Source organism: Echinops telfairi, unplaced genomic scaffold (assembly GCF_000313985.2).
Source record: "Echinops telfairi isolate 266 unplaced genomic scaffold, ASM31398v2 ScPeMD7_70;HRSCAF=299, whole genome shotgun sequence".
Taxonomy (NCBI): domain Eukaryota; kingdom Metazoa; phylum Chordata; class Mammalia; order Afrosoricida; family Tenrecidae; genus Echinops; species Echinops telfairi.
In genome coordinates, this window is record NW_022103968.1 from 29,261,838 (window position 1) to 29,275,038 (window position 13,201).

General features: G+C 50.4%; 1 protein-coding gene across 2 annotated transcripts in view; it reads right to left on the minus strand.

Annotated features, from left to right (window-relative positions):
- The window catches only part of ENTPD7 (ectonucleoside triphosphate diphosphohydrolase 7), a 43,358-nt gene extending 32,592 nt beyond the window's left edge, over positions 1-10,766 (minus strand). The window contains exons 1-3 of one of the 2 annotated variants that reach the window (XR_006680173.1): positions 10,704-10,766; positions 10,329-10,431; positions 8,149-8,331 (exon numbers count right to left, since the gene is read on the minus strand). Coding sequence is in view for 1 of the 2 variants with exons in the window: in XM_045291572.1 (XP_045147507.1) it covers positions 8,149-8,331; positions 10,329-10,336 (191 nt within the window). In the remaining variant the exon portion in view is untranslated. Of the gene's footprint in view, positions 1-8,148; positions 8,332-10,328; positions 10,472-10,703 lie in introns of those variants that run through there. The other variant, XM_045291572.1, reaches the window with a different exon arrangement.
- Between the last annotated feature and the right edge of the window lie 2,435 nt (positions 10,767-13,201).

The following is a 13,201-nucleotide window of genomic DNA, read 5'->3' on the forward strand; positions in this document are numbered from 1 at the left end:
AATCCTCTGATAGCAAGCATCAGGGAGTGAGACAGAGCTTCCCGAAGGGCAGTAACAATTCCAGGTAGTGTTCACAGGGTGCTTCCCATGACCAACTGCTTTGCAGAGCTTACTTTGCATATCATGAAGACTTACAACATCCCGAGGAGGGAGCGCCACCGCGACTCCCGGGTGTCGGACTCGGGGACAAGCACTGAGAGATTCAGAAACACGCTCAAGCGAGTGGAGAGCCAGAATTTGAGCCCAGCCGTCTAGAAAGAACAGGCTCGTTTACCACTCAAGGTCTGGCCTTCCCAGTGCCAGGGTGAGCAAGCAGGATCTGGGTGACTATCTTTCATCATGCCTGGGACACTTCCTGATTCCTCTTTTGGGGTGCAGTGAGATGGGCAAGCTCCAGAGGTCCCCTGCTCCAGCACCCTGTAGCTAATGTGGTTCTCGGGAATCTCACTGAAGGATAGAAGACTTTGACTTTCCTTCTCAAAATTGGAAAAAAAAAGAAAAAAGATGGAAACGCTTCCCTCATGACCAGCTCCCCCTTATTTTCCATGACTAATATTTGGTAGCTACAGTCAACCTGCTTTGCTGATACTGTGCTAAGCCAATCCCTAAATAGGACCTTACACCCAAGAGAAAGGGCCCCAAAGCTGTGGGTATCCCTCACATCCGCCTTCCCAGAGAAGGTCTGGCTCCCCATCACACCTACACCCTCTCTCTCTACTGGGGAAACATGATCTCCCTCTAGTCACTGCTGTGTCCGTGGAAATAAGGTGGCCCGCTTATACATCACCCAAGGTAGAATTAGAAGACAGTGTCTATTTGCTGCTACTATACTGTACCATTAACAGCATTCGAGCTATAACTGACCAAACCACTCTCTAACTTGCACAATCAACACTAATTATAGCACTTCTGGAGTTCAAACAGAACTCAGTGATGGCCTAAACCCAATTAGAGCGCCCCCATGAACGTGGGGCCCCCGGCACTTTGCTCCAGTGTCCTCATCGTACTCGTCAATGCTGCTAAGTGCTCAGACCCCACTGTAATAACATTACAGCTGAAATAGCTGTGCATGACTGATGCCAGCGGCACACGCCTGGCACGATCACTGCTTACCTCCGACAAGATTCATCAGAGCAGTCAGGAACATGCATAATTCATAGCTGTGCTTATGAACAAAGTTAAAGTCAAGTAAGTGAATAGAAACAGTCACAAGGGCTTTGTGGCGCCACAGGTAAGTGCTTGGCTGCTAACTGAAAATTTGGCAGTTCAAGCCCACTTGGTAGCTCCAAGGGAAAGAGCCATCTACTTCCACAGGGTGGCAGTCAAGAATCCTGACGGCAGTTTGACCCCAACATACGGGGTTGCCGAGTGGGAATCGAGTAAATCGCACCCAACAAAAACGAAGTGAAGAAACGAGGACGTCCCTTCCATTTCACCAACAGACATGCCCCACATCATACGAGCTCTTCATTGCATCCTCCTATCCTTGCTTTAAGCAGAACGGAAAGGCCTAAGACCAGTTGTGGGTCGAGCGCTGGCCCAGAATCTCTCAGTCATAGCTGTCCCTGGATGGCCACGAAGCACGCAGGCATCTCCCGAGCTGTACAAGAGACTCTTTCGAAAGGTAGTTCGTCACAGAAAAGTCTCTTCTTTTCTGGGGAGTTCGAACTGCTGGTCTTTCCGTTGGCAGCCTAACACGCAACCCACCAGGCTGTCGGGGCTGGTCAATGATAACAGCAGGGGCGATGAAACATTAAAGTGAAAAAAGAAACGCACCGAGTGCAGAAGAGTTAAGCCAGAACAGTTTACTGATGCTAGTGTTATGCAATTTATAGGCGTGCCTGCTGAAATTGACACTAAATCATAGCCATTTACCCAGCATCCAACAGAGGACCTACCACAAGGTAGACTAGAGGAGAACACCAACGTTCTCATGATGATGGACATGTTTGGCATCTGTACTTCAAACGCTCCAACTCCCTGCCATCGAACTGATGTGGACTCATCGTGACCCTAGAGGACAGGGTAGAACTGTGCCCCCCACCCACCCCCGGGGGGCTTCCAGCACTGGAACTCTTTGGGGGAGTAGAAAGCCCTGTCTTCCTCCTGAGGAGCATGGTGGTTTCAAACTACTGACCTTGTGGATCGCAGCCCAACTCCTAAGCACTATGCCACCAGGACTCCTCTAAAATACGACCAGTACAATAAAAGCCAAACCAAGCTCACTGCCATTGAGCCAACACCGACCCGTAGGAACCCTTTAGGACAGAGTAGAATTGCCCCTTTGAGTTTGAGACTGTAGCTCTTTGCAGGAAGTAGCAAGTCCCGTTGTTCTCCTTTGGAGCAGTGGGGTAGTTTCAAACTGCTGACCTTGCAGTGAGCAACCCACTGCATAACCACTATACATCACCGCTCCCTAACTAGTACAATAGAGGAACTCAATTTAAATTTTGTTTCAGATACTTAACTGAAATTTCAATAGCCACTCAGGGTCCACAGTATGGGCCACCATACTGAATAGGGCAGTGTAGACACTCAACAAATAGGAATATGTACTTAAATAGTCTAGATGCCTGGGTCAATGGTCCTCAACCTTCCTAATGCCGCAACCCTTTAATACAGTTCCTCGTGTTGTTGTGACCCCCCAACCATAAAATTATTTTCGTTGCTATTTCATAACTGTCATTTTGCTACTGTTATGAATCAGACGACCCCTGTGAAAGGGTTATTTGACCCCTAAAGGGGTCTCGACCCACAGGTTGAGAACCGCTGGCCTAGATGGATGTAAAATATGGATGAAGTCTGAAGACGTCGAAACAGCACATCTTATAAAACATGGCACATACCAAGTAATTAGTGGATTAGGAGACCTGACTTCACAATTCTTAAAAATAGCTCTGGTTTCTAGCTTTCCTGACACCCCTCACTCTAAATTTCCCTTTTCTTGCTCGCCCTCATGAGGAGGTCACTGAAGGGGTGGGTGCCACAGCAAAGTGTGGTGAAGAAACGCGCTGGTGCTTGGCTACCAGGAAAAATACGTCTGGGCTCCTTCGAGTGCTCCTTAGAGGTAAGGATGGCGAAACTTGGTCTTACATACTCCGGACATGATGCCAGGAGAGACCAGTCTCTGGAGAAGAACAGCATGTTTGGTAGAAGGGCAGCAAAAAAGAGGAAGGTCTCTCGAGGAGATGGAGTGGCACCACGGCCGGCGCCATGGGCTCAGGCAGAGTGACAATTGTGAGGCTGGGGCAGGACCGGCCATGTTTCCTTCGGTTGTGCAGAAGGTCGCTATGGGTCGGAACCGACTGCGTGGCACCTAACAACAACATCGGGGCTCGAGCCCCTGGAGGAGGACACTGTGCTTGGTAGGGTGAAGGGGCAGCACACAGGAGGAAGGCCCTTGGCAAGACAGTCGGCACAGGGGCGGCAACAATATGTGCCGACGATGGTGAGGAGGGTGCTTGCTCTGCGGTACAGAAGGTCGCTTATCATGAGTCAGAACGGACTCAGTGGGCCTGACACCAGCAACAGGGCCGACCTCAAAGCCAGACGCTCATGTTCAGTCAGGTCTGGAAAATGTCCGGGGGGAAAATCTCTTTAGATGCAAGTGCTTCTTTCCCATGCAGAAATCATTACATTTAGGGGGATTTTGACAGTCGTTACCTTACCTTTGTACATAATAAAACACAAAGATGCAAAGCACCATTTTAAGTAGCCAAGCCTCAGGTACTGAAACTACTGACGAATAACCCATGTTTCACGGGCACAAGTGCTCAATCCAAGGTTCCCCAACGGGCTCAGGTGTGTACCTGGAGGTCAGTGTGTTCCGGCAGTCCGGCACCACTGTGCACTGCCCCAACTACGGATATAAATCCACAATGGAAACTAGGAACAACTCCAACAGGGGGGGAAATGTTTACATGTATCGAACACACAAGCCACAACAGCCTGTGAAAGTAATCGTTGGAGTAAAGTGATCAGTGTCTCGCTTCCTCCCCAATTATTTGCATGATCATTTTAACCTCAGCTCGTGCTTCCTGGTACCTAAGCAGTAGCAGCAGCCGCCCCGAGATGCAAAAGAGTTGGAAGGAAAATGTGGAATGGAGGTGATGATGCCTCTGATCTTCCGTGTCTGATTACAGGGCAGAGAACAGGGTTTGGAGGGGAAGAAATCCTTGCTATTTTATTCAGAGAACAAAACCGTTTGCATATGAAATCCCACAGGTGTACAACTTGGGAACCACTGTTCTAGTCAAATGAATGTGGCAACTTCGGGTGCCACGGGAATCGTTTACCTTTCTAACAAGCCTTTGATATTTCCCCTATTTGCTTGGGAAACCATTCACTGCCTACCTTGGGAAACCGTGCTTAAAGTCCCCCCTATTGCACTGACTTTAATGTAAAAAGAGAAGGAGAAAAGATCCAAATTTGATTAGTACCTACTCAGTGCCCAGTGGGTGCCCTGGTAGCATAGTGGGCTGCACATTGAGCTGCTAACCACGAGGACAGCAGTTCAAAGCCACTAGTCACTTCGTGGGAGAGAGATGAGGCTGCCTACTCCTGTCTTGGAAACACACAGGGGCTTGTCCTACCCCGTCCTGTAGGGTCGCTATGAGTCCGAATCAACTCGATGGCAGTGCCAGCTGTGCCAAGTGGTCCCACGTGCTTTCTTCATTTCACCCTAAGGACAAGACTCCTACTGTGGGTGTCCCTGCAATCATTCCGACTCAGAGCGGCCCTGGGGGCGTAGGCTGCAGTCCTTACGGAAGCAGGCCACTGGCTCCTGTCTCTCGTGGGTTCAGACTGCGGAGTCTTCCGTTAGCAGCCAAGACTTAACCTTTGCTCCACGCCCCCACCCCCCTGCCGACTGTCCCGATGCAGAGCTACCCTATACCGGGTTTCTGAGGCTGTAAATCTTGGGGGTCGAATGACCCTTTCAGAGGGGTGGCCTGATTCATAACCATAGCAAAATAACAGTGATGAAGTAGCAATGAAAATCATGTTATGGTGGGGGTCGCCACCACATGAGGAACTGTATGAAAGGGTCGCGGCCTGAGGAAGGTGGAGAACCACTGCATTAGAGGAACAGGCAGCCTCATCTTTCTCCTGAGGAGCAACTGGTAGGTTTGAACTGCTGGCTCTGTGCTTAGCAAGCCAATGCTTACCAGATGGGGCCACCAGGGCTCCTTTAACAGCAAGACTCTGAGGCGGGTAAAGACAATGAGGCTCCAGGACACTGAGAAAGCCAAGATGGTCAACGCCATGGCACATGCCAGGGGACTCGTTGGTTAGGATAGCTGACACAAGTCTTAAACAGCAGAGGTCCTCTCTTTACTGACACCCTCACTAGCAAACGATGGAATGGGCTAGCTTGAAATGCTGTGCTTTCTTCCCCTGCAACACAATATCCATCAGGTAAATGTACCCAAACCCACAGCCGCAGTTCTTATCGCTGACTGCACCCAAGAGTCCAAGAAGAGGCCCAACTATTGGCATTTTTAAAGGTCCTCAAGTGTTTCAGATATACGAAAGCTGAAAACTACTGCGTTAACATCCTCATTATCATAAATTACTAGGCTGTGTACTAATGCACTTTTAACTATAGATGTAGAGCTGTTTATCACTATAGAAATTTCTATAGAAATGGGTTGAGTTGCTGTGTTTTAAAAAAATTAATTTTCTCACTCTTGCCTCACTGTCAAGATGTTAGATTTTATCACTGTTGTCATCAGTGCCTGCATCTAATGACTGTTCCCTCCCCAACAGGACTCTAATTAGCTGTGTTCTGAGACAAGAGAGAGACAAACTAATTGGAACACCATATAAAATGAAAGCAACCAAGGGTATCTTATCAATAAAATACATGAGCAGTCAGAGTACAGGAACGTTGTGATAGCGGATTTGGTTACTCCCAGGCTTCTTCAGAACCCATGAGTCTTTGTTCCTAATTCTGCACAGATGAACATAAGCTCTTATCTCATCCAGGGGTAGTTACTCACTCACGTCAGCCACCCTACCCAGATTATTAACTCGCTGAGTTCAAAGGGCATGTTCTCGTGTCACCACTGGACCCCAGGACCAATGCCACCGTGTGATGCTTCTATCAAGTTCTCCAGACGTGTTTGCTTGCAATATGACTCAGATCAAGCTCACTCGGAAAAAGATTGGTGGGACCCGCCAAGACCGCGGTCCTTAGTCACTCTTCAAGCCTGGAAATGTGCTGACCCACGGTCCAATTTCCAGCCGAACAATAGACAGGTCTATGTGCGTGTGAGGTACACACACCTTGTAATAACCAGCCGCTGGGCATCAGCAAGGCAGCATTTACCCAAAGACAAAGTCAGGGGGGTTTGGAAAGAGGGAAGAATGGAAACAGAGCATGGGGAGCAAGGGTCCTAAGTGGTGTTCCAGAAGGGGATCACAGTGAACGAGGTGAAAGAAAATGTGGGTGAATTGTTGGTGTCAAATTAATGTTCTGCTCTGGAAGTCTTGGCATTTCACTATTAAAAAGTTAAAACAAACAAAACCAAAAGACTCAAAAAGCTGCCATGAGTGCTGTTTGATGATACAGAATAATGTGTGCTGATGCAAACACAGCCTGACATTAAAGCACACTGAGCACTAAGCTACCCACCTGCTAGGCCAGAGCCTTCCATGATGTTGCAACTATGATAAGCCGTCTGTATCTTGGGCCCTCTGATCGCCCGACACATAACAGGTGCCCAATAAATGTTCCAATGACTCACTGGGAACCGGACAACCCAGAAACACTAAGGAAAGTAGGCATGCATCCTAATTCTAGGAAAATAATAATAATAATCACTCCAAGGAAAAGAAGACGGGAGGCTTCTGGACAGGTTCTCCTTCAGTCTTACAAGATGGACAGACCGTTCCTCTCTGCTTCAGGGCATGAGTGAAGACGCATGTGGATGTGGACTGTGTAAACAGGACGTGCACAACACTAATGGAAAGGACTGTCCTCTTGCCCCTCCTCTCGCTATCAGGTTGAAGCAGGAACAGAGAGAATCCCTGGGGCCATCCAGGAAGACAATGGTACACATGTACAATCCCTGCTTGAAGTGCGGAGGCAGCGGAGCTCATGCCACACTGAGACCCGAGTCCAAGGCGAGAACACCATGCGCAGGTGGGGCAGAGCAGCGGGCGGGCTTTCCAGCCCACGGAGGCAGAAGCCAAGGGACCACCTGGCTGAGAGACTAAGGACGAAACAGAGCTGGCTGCTGGCTGACAGGTGCTGCTGTGGACCAGCGACCGTATCTTCGCTGTTTTCTGGTCCTGACTTGTGCTAACTTCCCTAAGAAGCCCTCTAACGGTTGAGCATCCTCTGTGAGCGCTGTGACTACGGCAACGGAGTCTCGAACCCGGAGGGATGGTTGGTGCGGAAAGAGGGTAAAGGAAGATGGAAGGACAGAGGTGTGTCTGACTTCTGCCTCATGGCAACAGGTCTTGGGTGGGTAAGTAATTGGCTTCTCCTTCTCCCTTGTGGGACCAGAGGAACTCAGATACGGCCTCTGCGCCATTTATTCAAGTAGCGATGTGCATATTAATATTAAATCCACTGCCACTGAGTCGATTCCGACTCACAGCAACCTCATAGGAAGAGCAGAACTGCTTCACAAGCTTTCTGAGGCTGTAAATCTTGACTTTCGCCAGCGACCTGCTCTTCCTTCCATAGCAGAACTGGTGGATTCAATCGGCTGACCTGTCAGTCACCAACCCACCACTTAACCCACTGAGCCGCCAGGTCTCCTTATATGCGGTATTAATACTAGACAAAGTACATTTCAGAGCCAAGAAAGTGACCAGAGACAAAGAGGGCCACTTAATCATGGCCAAGGGGTCCATTCATCAAGAGTACATAATCCTAAACATGTATACATCCAACACGCCTCAGCCCACCAATCCAAGATCCTAGAAAGGTGCCTTTCAGGGTTAAAAGGCCTTACCAAGACCGAATACTGCCCAAAGAGGGCTTCCGGTCTTCTTCATGTAATAACCGGCTCGCCGCTGTACCAATCAAAGTGGGAGGTCCCCCACAAAAGACCAAAGGTCGTAATGAGTTAAGCAGTCTGTCGGACTGTTTATGGGCTTCACATCAAAGTGCATCGAGGAGATCTAAAGCCGACTGACCTTTCGTATTGCCGGTCTCGTGGTAAGGACACTGCCCGATGTCGAAAGTCCACCATTAGCATCAGGAGAAGGACACAGGATACGAAGAAGAGGCCCAGGAACGCCACTCGCTGCCGGGGAAACGGGCTGACCGTGGGCACTGTGAAGTACCAGGAGGCTGGGCAGAGGTAGGAAAAACTGATCCTGAAATGCAACAAATTGGAAAGAATGTTTTTCACTTGGATAAAATGCCCTTCCTGACGAAAGCAAGAACGCAGCTGGCCGGCAGGACTCAAAAGAGCCCGTTCGTCTCAAAGGGTAGAGAATACCTCCATGGTTCATGGTGCCTCTGCCTTATGAAGCCCTGGCTACTCCTTTCCCAAAGAGTACACTTTTGGGGTGCAAGCCAAAGACTTAATCTCACAGCAGTGAAGAGATGCTCAGTTTTCCTGGGCAACCTCAGGAATCACAGCAACTACAACTATGAAGATGCTAGAAAGTCAGCAAATTCTGTCAAGTTTTTTTTAAATGCTAATCGAGAATATATGCAGATGTTACAAAAAGAAAGTTCAAAAAGGTATGTGGAAAGTGCATGCTCTGTCTTGATATCTCCCCCACCTGGTGGCAACCACTGTTATTCGGTTTCTACATGCTTCGTAAAGGACATTTTAGGTACACACAAGCATAAATAAACACCATGCATCTATGGAAACATGTATATACATGTGTGTGTGGTATGTGTGTATATGTTCACTCCTTTAGTTTTACACAAATGGTAGCACACCATAACTACTGTTCTGCATCTTGGTGTACACATGCACTCACAATTTGACATGTCCCCTATTGGTATATGATATGTTGATATACATTAATCATTTTAAAAGCTTCAGAGTACCATCATGTATAGATTCAACTGTTCACTTTCTGAACTGTTTCAAAAGAACCTCAGTCAGTCGGCTTCCGAAGTTTACTGCAAAAATGACACATAAACAAACTCTGCTTAACGTCCTCAAGGGGTACCAGTTACCATTAGCCTCAGACTCCTGGCAACCTCATTCACATCAGAGTAGAAATGTGCTCAACGACTAATTTTCTAAATTAGCTCATCCCAGGCACCTCTGGGTGGACCCAAATGTCCAACTTCAAGGTTAAGCAGCACCCTAACTTCCAAACCTTCAATTAGCAACTAAGCACTTTTGCACCAAAACCAAACTCACTGCCATAGGGGTCAATCCCAACTCATAGCGACCCTACAGGACAGGGTAGGACTGCCCGGGTGGCTTTCCCAGACGAACGTTTTACAGGAGGAGAGATTCTCATCTTTCTCTAGCAGAGTGGCTGGTGGTTTCAAACTGGTGAACTTTCGGTTGGCCACCCAACGAGAAACCACTACACCACACCTAAAACAGAACCAAAGCCACCTGGCCATCCAGTGGGTTCCCTACAGGGTTTCCAAGCTTGTAAATCTTTATGGAAGCCAACTCACACGTCCTTCTCCCTGGACGCCCCAGACCTTTTCCCCTGGCTGAGCACTTAAACACAGTCCAACCAGGGCTACACCCCCACGGCTGAGCTGAGCTCAACGGGAAATGCAAAAGACCGTTACAATGTAGCACTTGCTGGGGCTGATTGCACACAGATGCTCCACCACCTCGTGGTGATTGGCTGGAAAGGAATATTTGATCTGCCTTCAAAAGAATACAGATCCTTGGTGGTTCGATGCATTAGGAATTGGGCTGCTAACCTCAAGGTAGGTGGCTCAAGCCCACCTGCCACTCTGCAGGACAAAGGGGAGGCTGGCTGGCTGGTCTCATAACGATTTACAGCCTTGGAAACCCTCCGGAGCAGATCTACTGTCCTATGAGGTTGTTATGAGTTAGAATCCACTTGATGGCTGTGGGTTTGGTTTTCCAAAGAAAACAACTTTGATCTTGCTTTCAAGACCAGGGCACCCTCTGGGCAAACCGAACCTGGAACATCCTCCCAAACCCAAACCCAATTCACTGCTCTGACTCAAGGCAAGCCTAAAGAGCAGGGTAACTTGCCCCCCTGTGAGCCTCCTCTTTCAACCACAGAGCGGCTGGTGACTTCTAAAGCCGCCAAACGCCTAACCATTACACCACCAGGGCTCCCAGGACCCTCCAACTTGACTTTCACTCCCTCTGAGCGCCCCATCAGGGAGACAAAATGTGCAGCCTTACCTAGCCATGGGTTCCCTTCCGCGGTCTCAACGTCTGTCACCTCCTTTTCCTTCGGCCCTGAGAATGTGGCCTCCCTGTCCCAGGCATCGCTCTGACCTGCTGCCTGGAAAGAGTTGGTTGGGGTTCAGCCCCATCTCCAGGGGCGCCCACGAGACCAGAGCTCCGCGAGAAGGCCACGATCTCGGGCTCCCACTCCGGATCTGTCCACTCGTGTTCTCCGGGCCCAGAGGACCTCAGCCCGGCTCCTGGGGGAGCCTTGGGGGGAGGGAGAGGGCGGAGCCTCCTCGAAACCCGGCTATCCTCGAGGAACCCCAGGTGTCCCAGGTGGCGGCGCGGGGGTCCCCGCTTCCCCAGCCCGCCCGCGCCCACACTCACGGGGACGAGCGCCCGGCCGGCTCCCTCGGCACCGCTGGGCTGGTGCAGAAGTCGCTGCCCGCGCCCCAAAGCCCAGCCGGAAGGAGGGCCCGGGCAGGCGGCGCAGCCACGTCCCCAAGGAAACCGCAGGGAGCCAATGGCTGGCGCGAGCCCGCGGAGACGCGCCGCCCTCCGCCCGCCCGTCCGTCCGTCCGTCCGCCACCGCGGCCAATCCTCACGGGCGCGGGGCCTCCAGCGCCCGCCCCGGGATTTCGGGCCGCTGCCAATCCCCGAGGGCGCCGGCCTGGGGCGCTGCCCAGCGGGGCCGGCCGGCGGGCGCCCCGGGGAGCGTGCTGAGCGCTCCGGGTGCCAGAGGCGCGGCCCCTGCGGCGGGTGGGTCCCGGAGCGTGAGCGGCGGAAATGCGCCCCTTAACTACCTCCCAAGCCCGTGCTCCAACCGCCTTGTGCGGTCCCAAGAGGAAAACGTAAATTGGGAGCGGTGGCAACCACACCAGAGCCCTGGCCCCCATTCATTCTGCGCTCATCGGATGGCCGCCGCGTGGCAGGCACTCTGAACCGCGGTGTCCTTGCCCTGCGGGACCCTGCAGTAATAGAGTGAAGGTGGTGTTTCTTTTTTCTTTTTCTTTTAATCATTTTATTGGGGGCTCGTACAACTCGTATCACAATCCAGCCATCCATTGTGGCAAGCACATGTGTACATGTGTTGCCCTCGTCATTCTCAAAACGCTTGCTTGCTACTTGAGCCCTTGGAAGACGGTGTTTCTTTAACGTTTTATAGTCTTCCTCGCTTACACCAGCCGTGTCTTTGCTCTCCAGGAGGCAGCCTTTGGAGCAGAATAAAGTCCAGGCTTGGTCAAACGTGACAGATCTTCACTTCGCCCTTGCCACGTCATCCGCTGCGCCCTGCCGCCTCCCTCCGCAGCGCACCTTTGTGGACTCTGTCTTAGGCTTGCCTTGGCACTGTTGGTGGCACAGTAGGTTACATTAGGCTGCTAACCGTAAGGCCAACAGTTTGAAATCACCCGCCCGCTGAGGGAGCCAGACGAGCCTTCCTACCCCCATCAACCATTACAGTCTCAGACACCCACGGGGGCAGGTCTACCCTGTCCTATAGGGTCACAGTGAGTCAGAAGCCACTCAATGAGAATGAGAAAGCATTGCGACAAAATCATAGAAGCATTAATTAAAGCAAAATGTGAAACGATTGGTTCTCGGCATATCCTCCATCTAGGTCTATACCCTTCTGAAGGCAGTGTTGCCTTTCCAGAAGAATGCCACACTCCCCGACTTAGGGCAAAATGGCAGCTTGGGATCCGCAGGGCACTCAAAATGGTTTTCCTTGAAATGCTCTATGAGTTTGGGGAAGAAAAAGAAATCTAAAGGGGCAAGAGCATCCCTATAGGATGGATGGGGTAAGCTTTCCCACTCTAATTCTTACAGGCTAACCCTTCAGAAGAATGACCAGTGCATTGCTGGAGGGTGGGATAGGGGTAGGGGGTGAAATACTTGGTGCAACGTTCTTGACCTTTTTCACATCAATGCAGTTTTCGATGTTCTTAAAACTTCTTCATAAAAAGCCCTGCTGATCAGTGTCCTTTGAAAAAAGCCTGTCAAGATGATCCCGTTTGCTGTTCCTGTGGGGCAGCATTCCCGTAACTTTGCTGCAAAGCTTCAATGCTTGTAGAGACTTGTCAGAATAAACTTGCTTGGAATAAACCCAGGCAGCCAGCAACTGGAACCCTAGTGGCAATACTTTTTGACTTATGATGGTGTGTGTGTGTGTACAAGGAGGAAGCTCAACCAGATTGGGCGGGGCGATGAGGGAGAAGGCAGTCATGAGAGACTGAATAGACAAATGAACAACGGTTAGACCACATAGGACAATAGAACTCTGAGCCAAAACACATTCAGACACATGCGTGCACACATAGATCTCAGATTCGTCGTAGAGGCAGTCCAGCCAGAATGCAAGAATGGCAAAACTTCTTCTCACATACTTTGGACAGGTTGTCAGGAGAGACCAGTCCCTGGGGAAGGGCATCGTGTTTGGGACAGTTGAGGGGCAACGAAAAAGAAGAAGACCTTAACAAGCTGGGCTGGCACAGTGGCTGCCACGGCGGGCTCAAACCTAAGAGCAATTGGGAGGATGGTACGGGATCAGGCAGTGTTTCCAGCTGATATACCCATGGTAGCTGTGAGCGGGAACCAATTCAACGGCACCTCACAACCACACGAGGGACCAGGTGACTTGATCCGTTTGGGCGGCTGGCTTCCAGTTTCTAGTGTGAATGACTAGCCGGCCGACCGGCCTTTCTTGTAGATGTTTAAAGACCTCTGTCTTAAAAGTGATCTTGAGTGATCTGAATGGGTTCTCCACTGCAAAGTTGATTTCAACTCGTAAAGTTCCGGTATCACACGAAAAGTTATCAAGAATGATAAGCCCTTGCCAAGTCAATGCATCAGCTTCAGCAACCAGGCTGTTAGGGAAGTTTTTCATC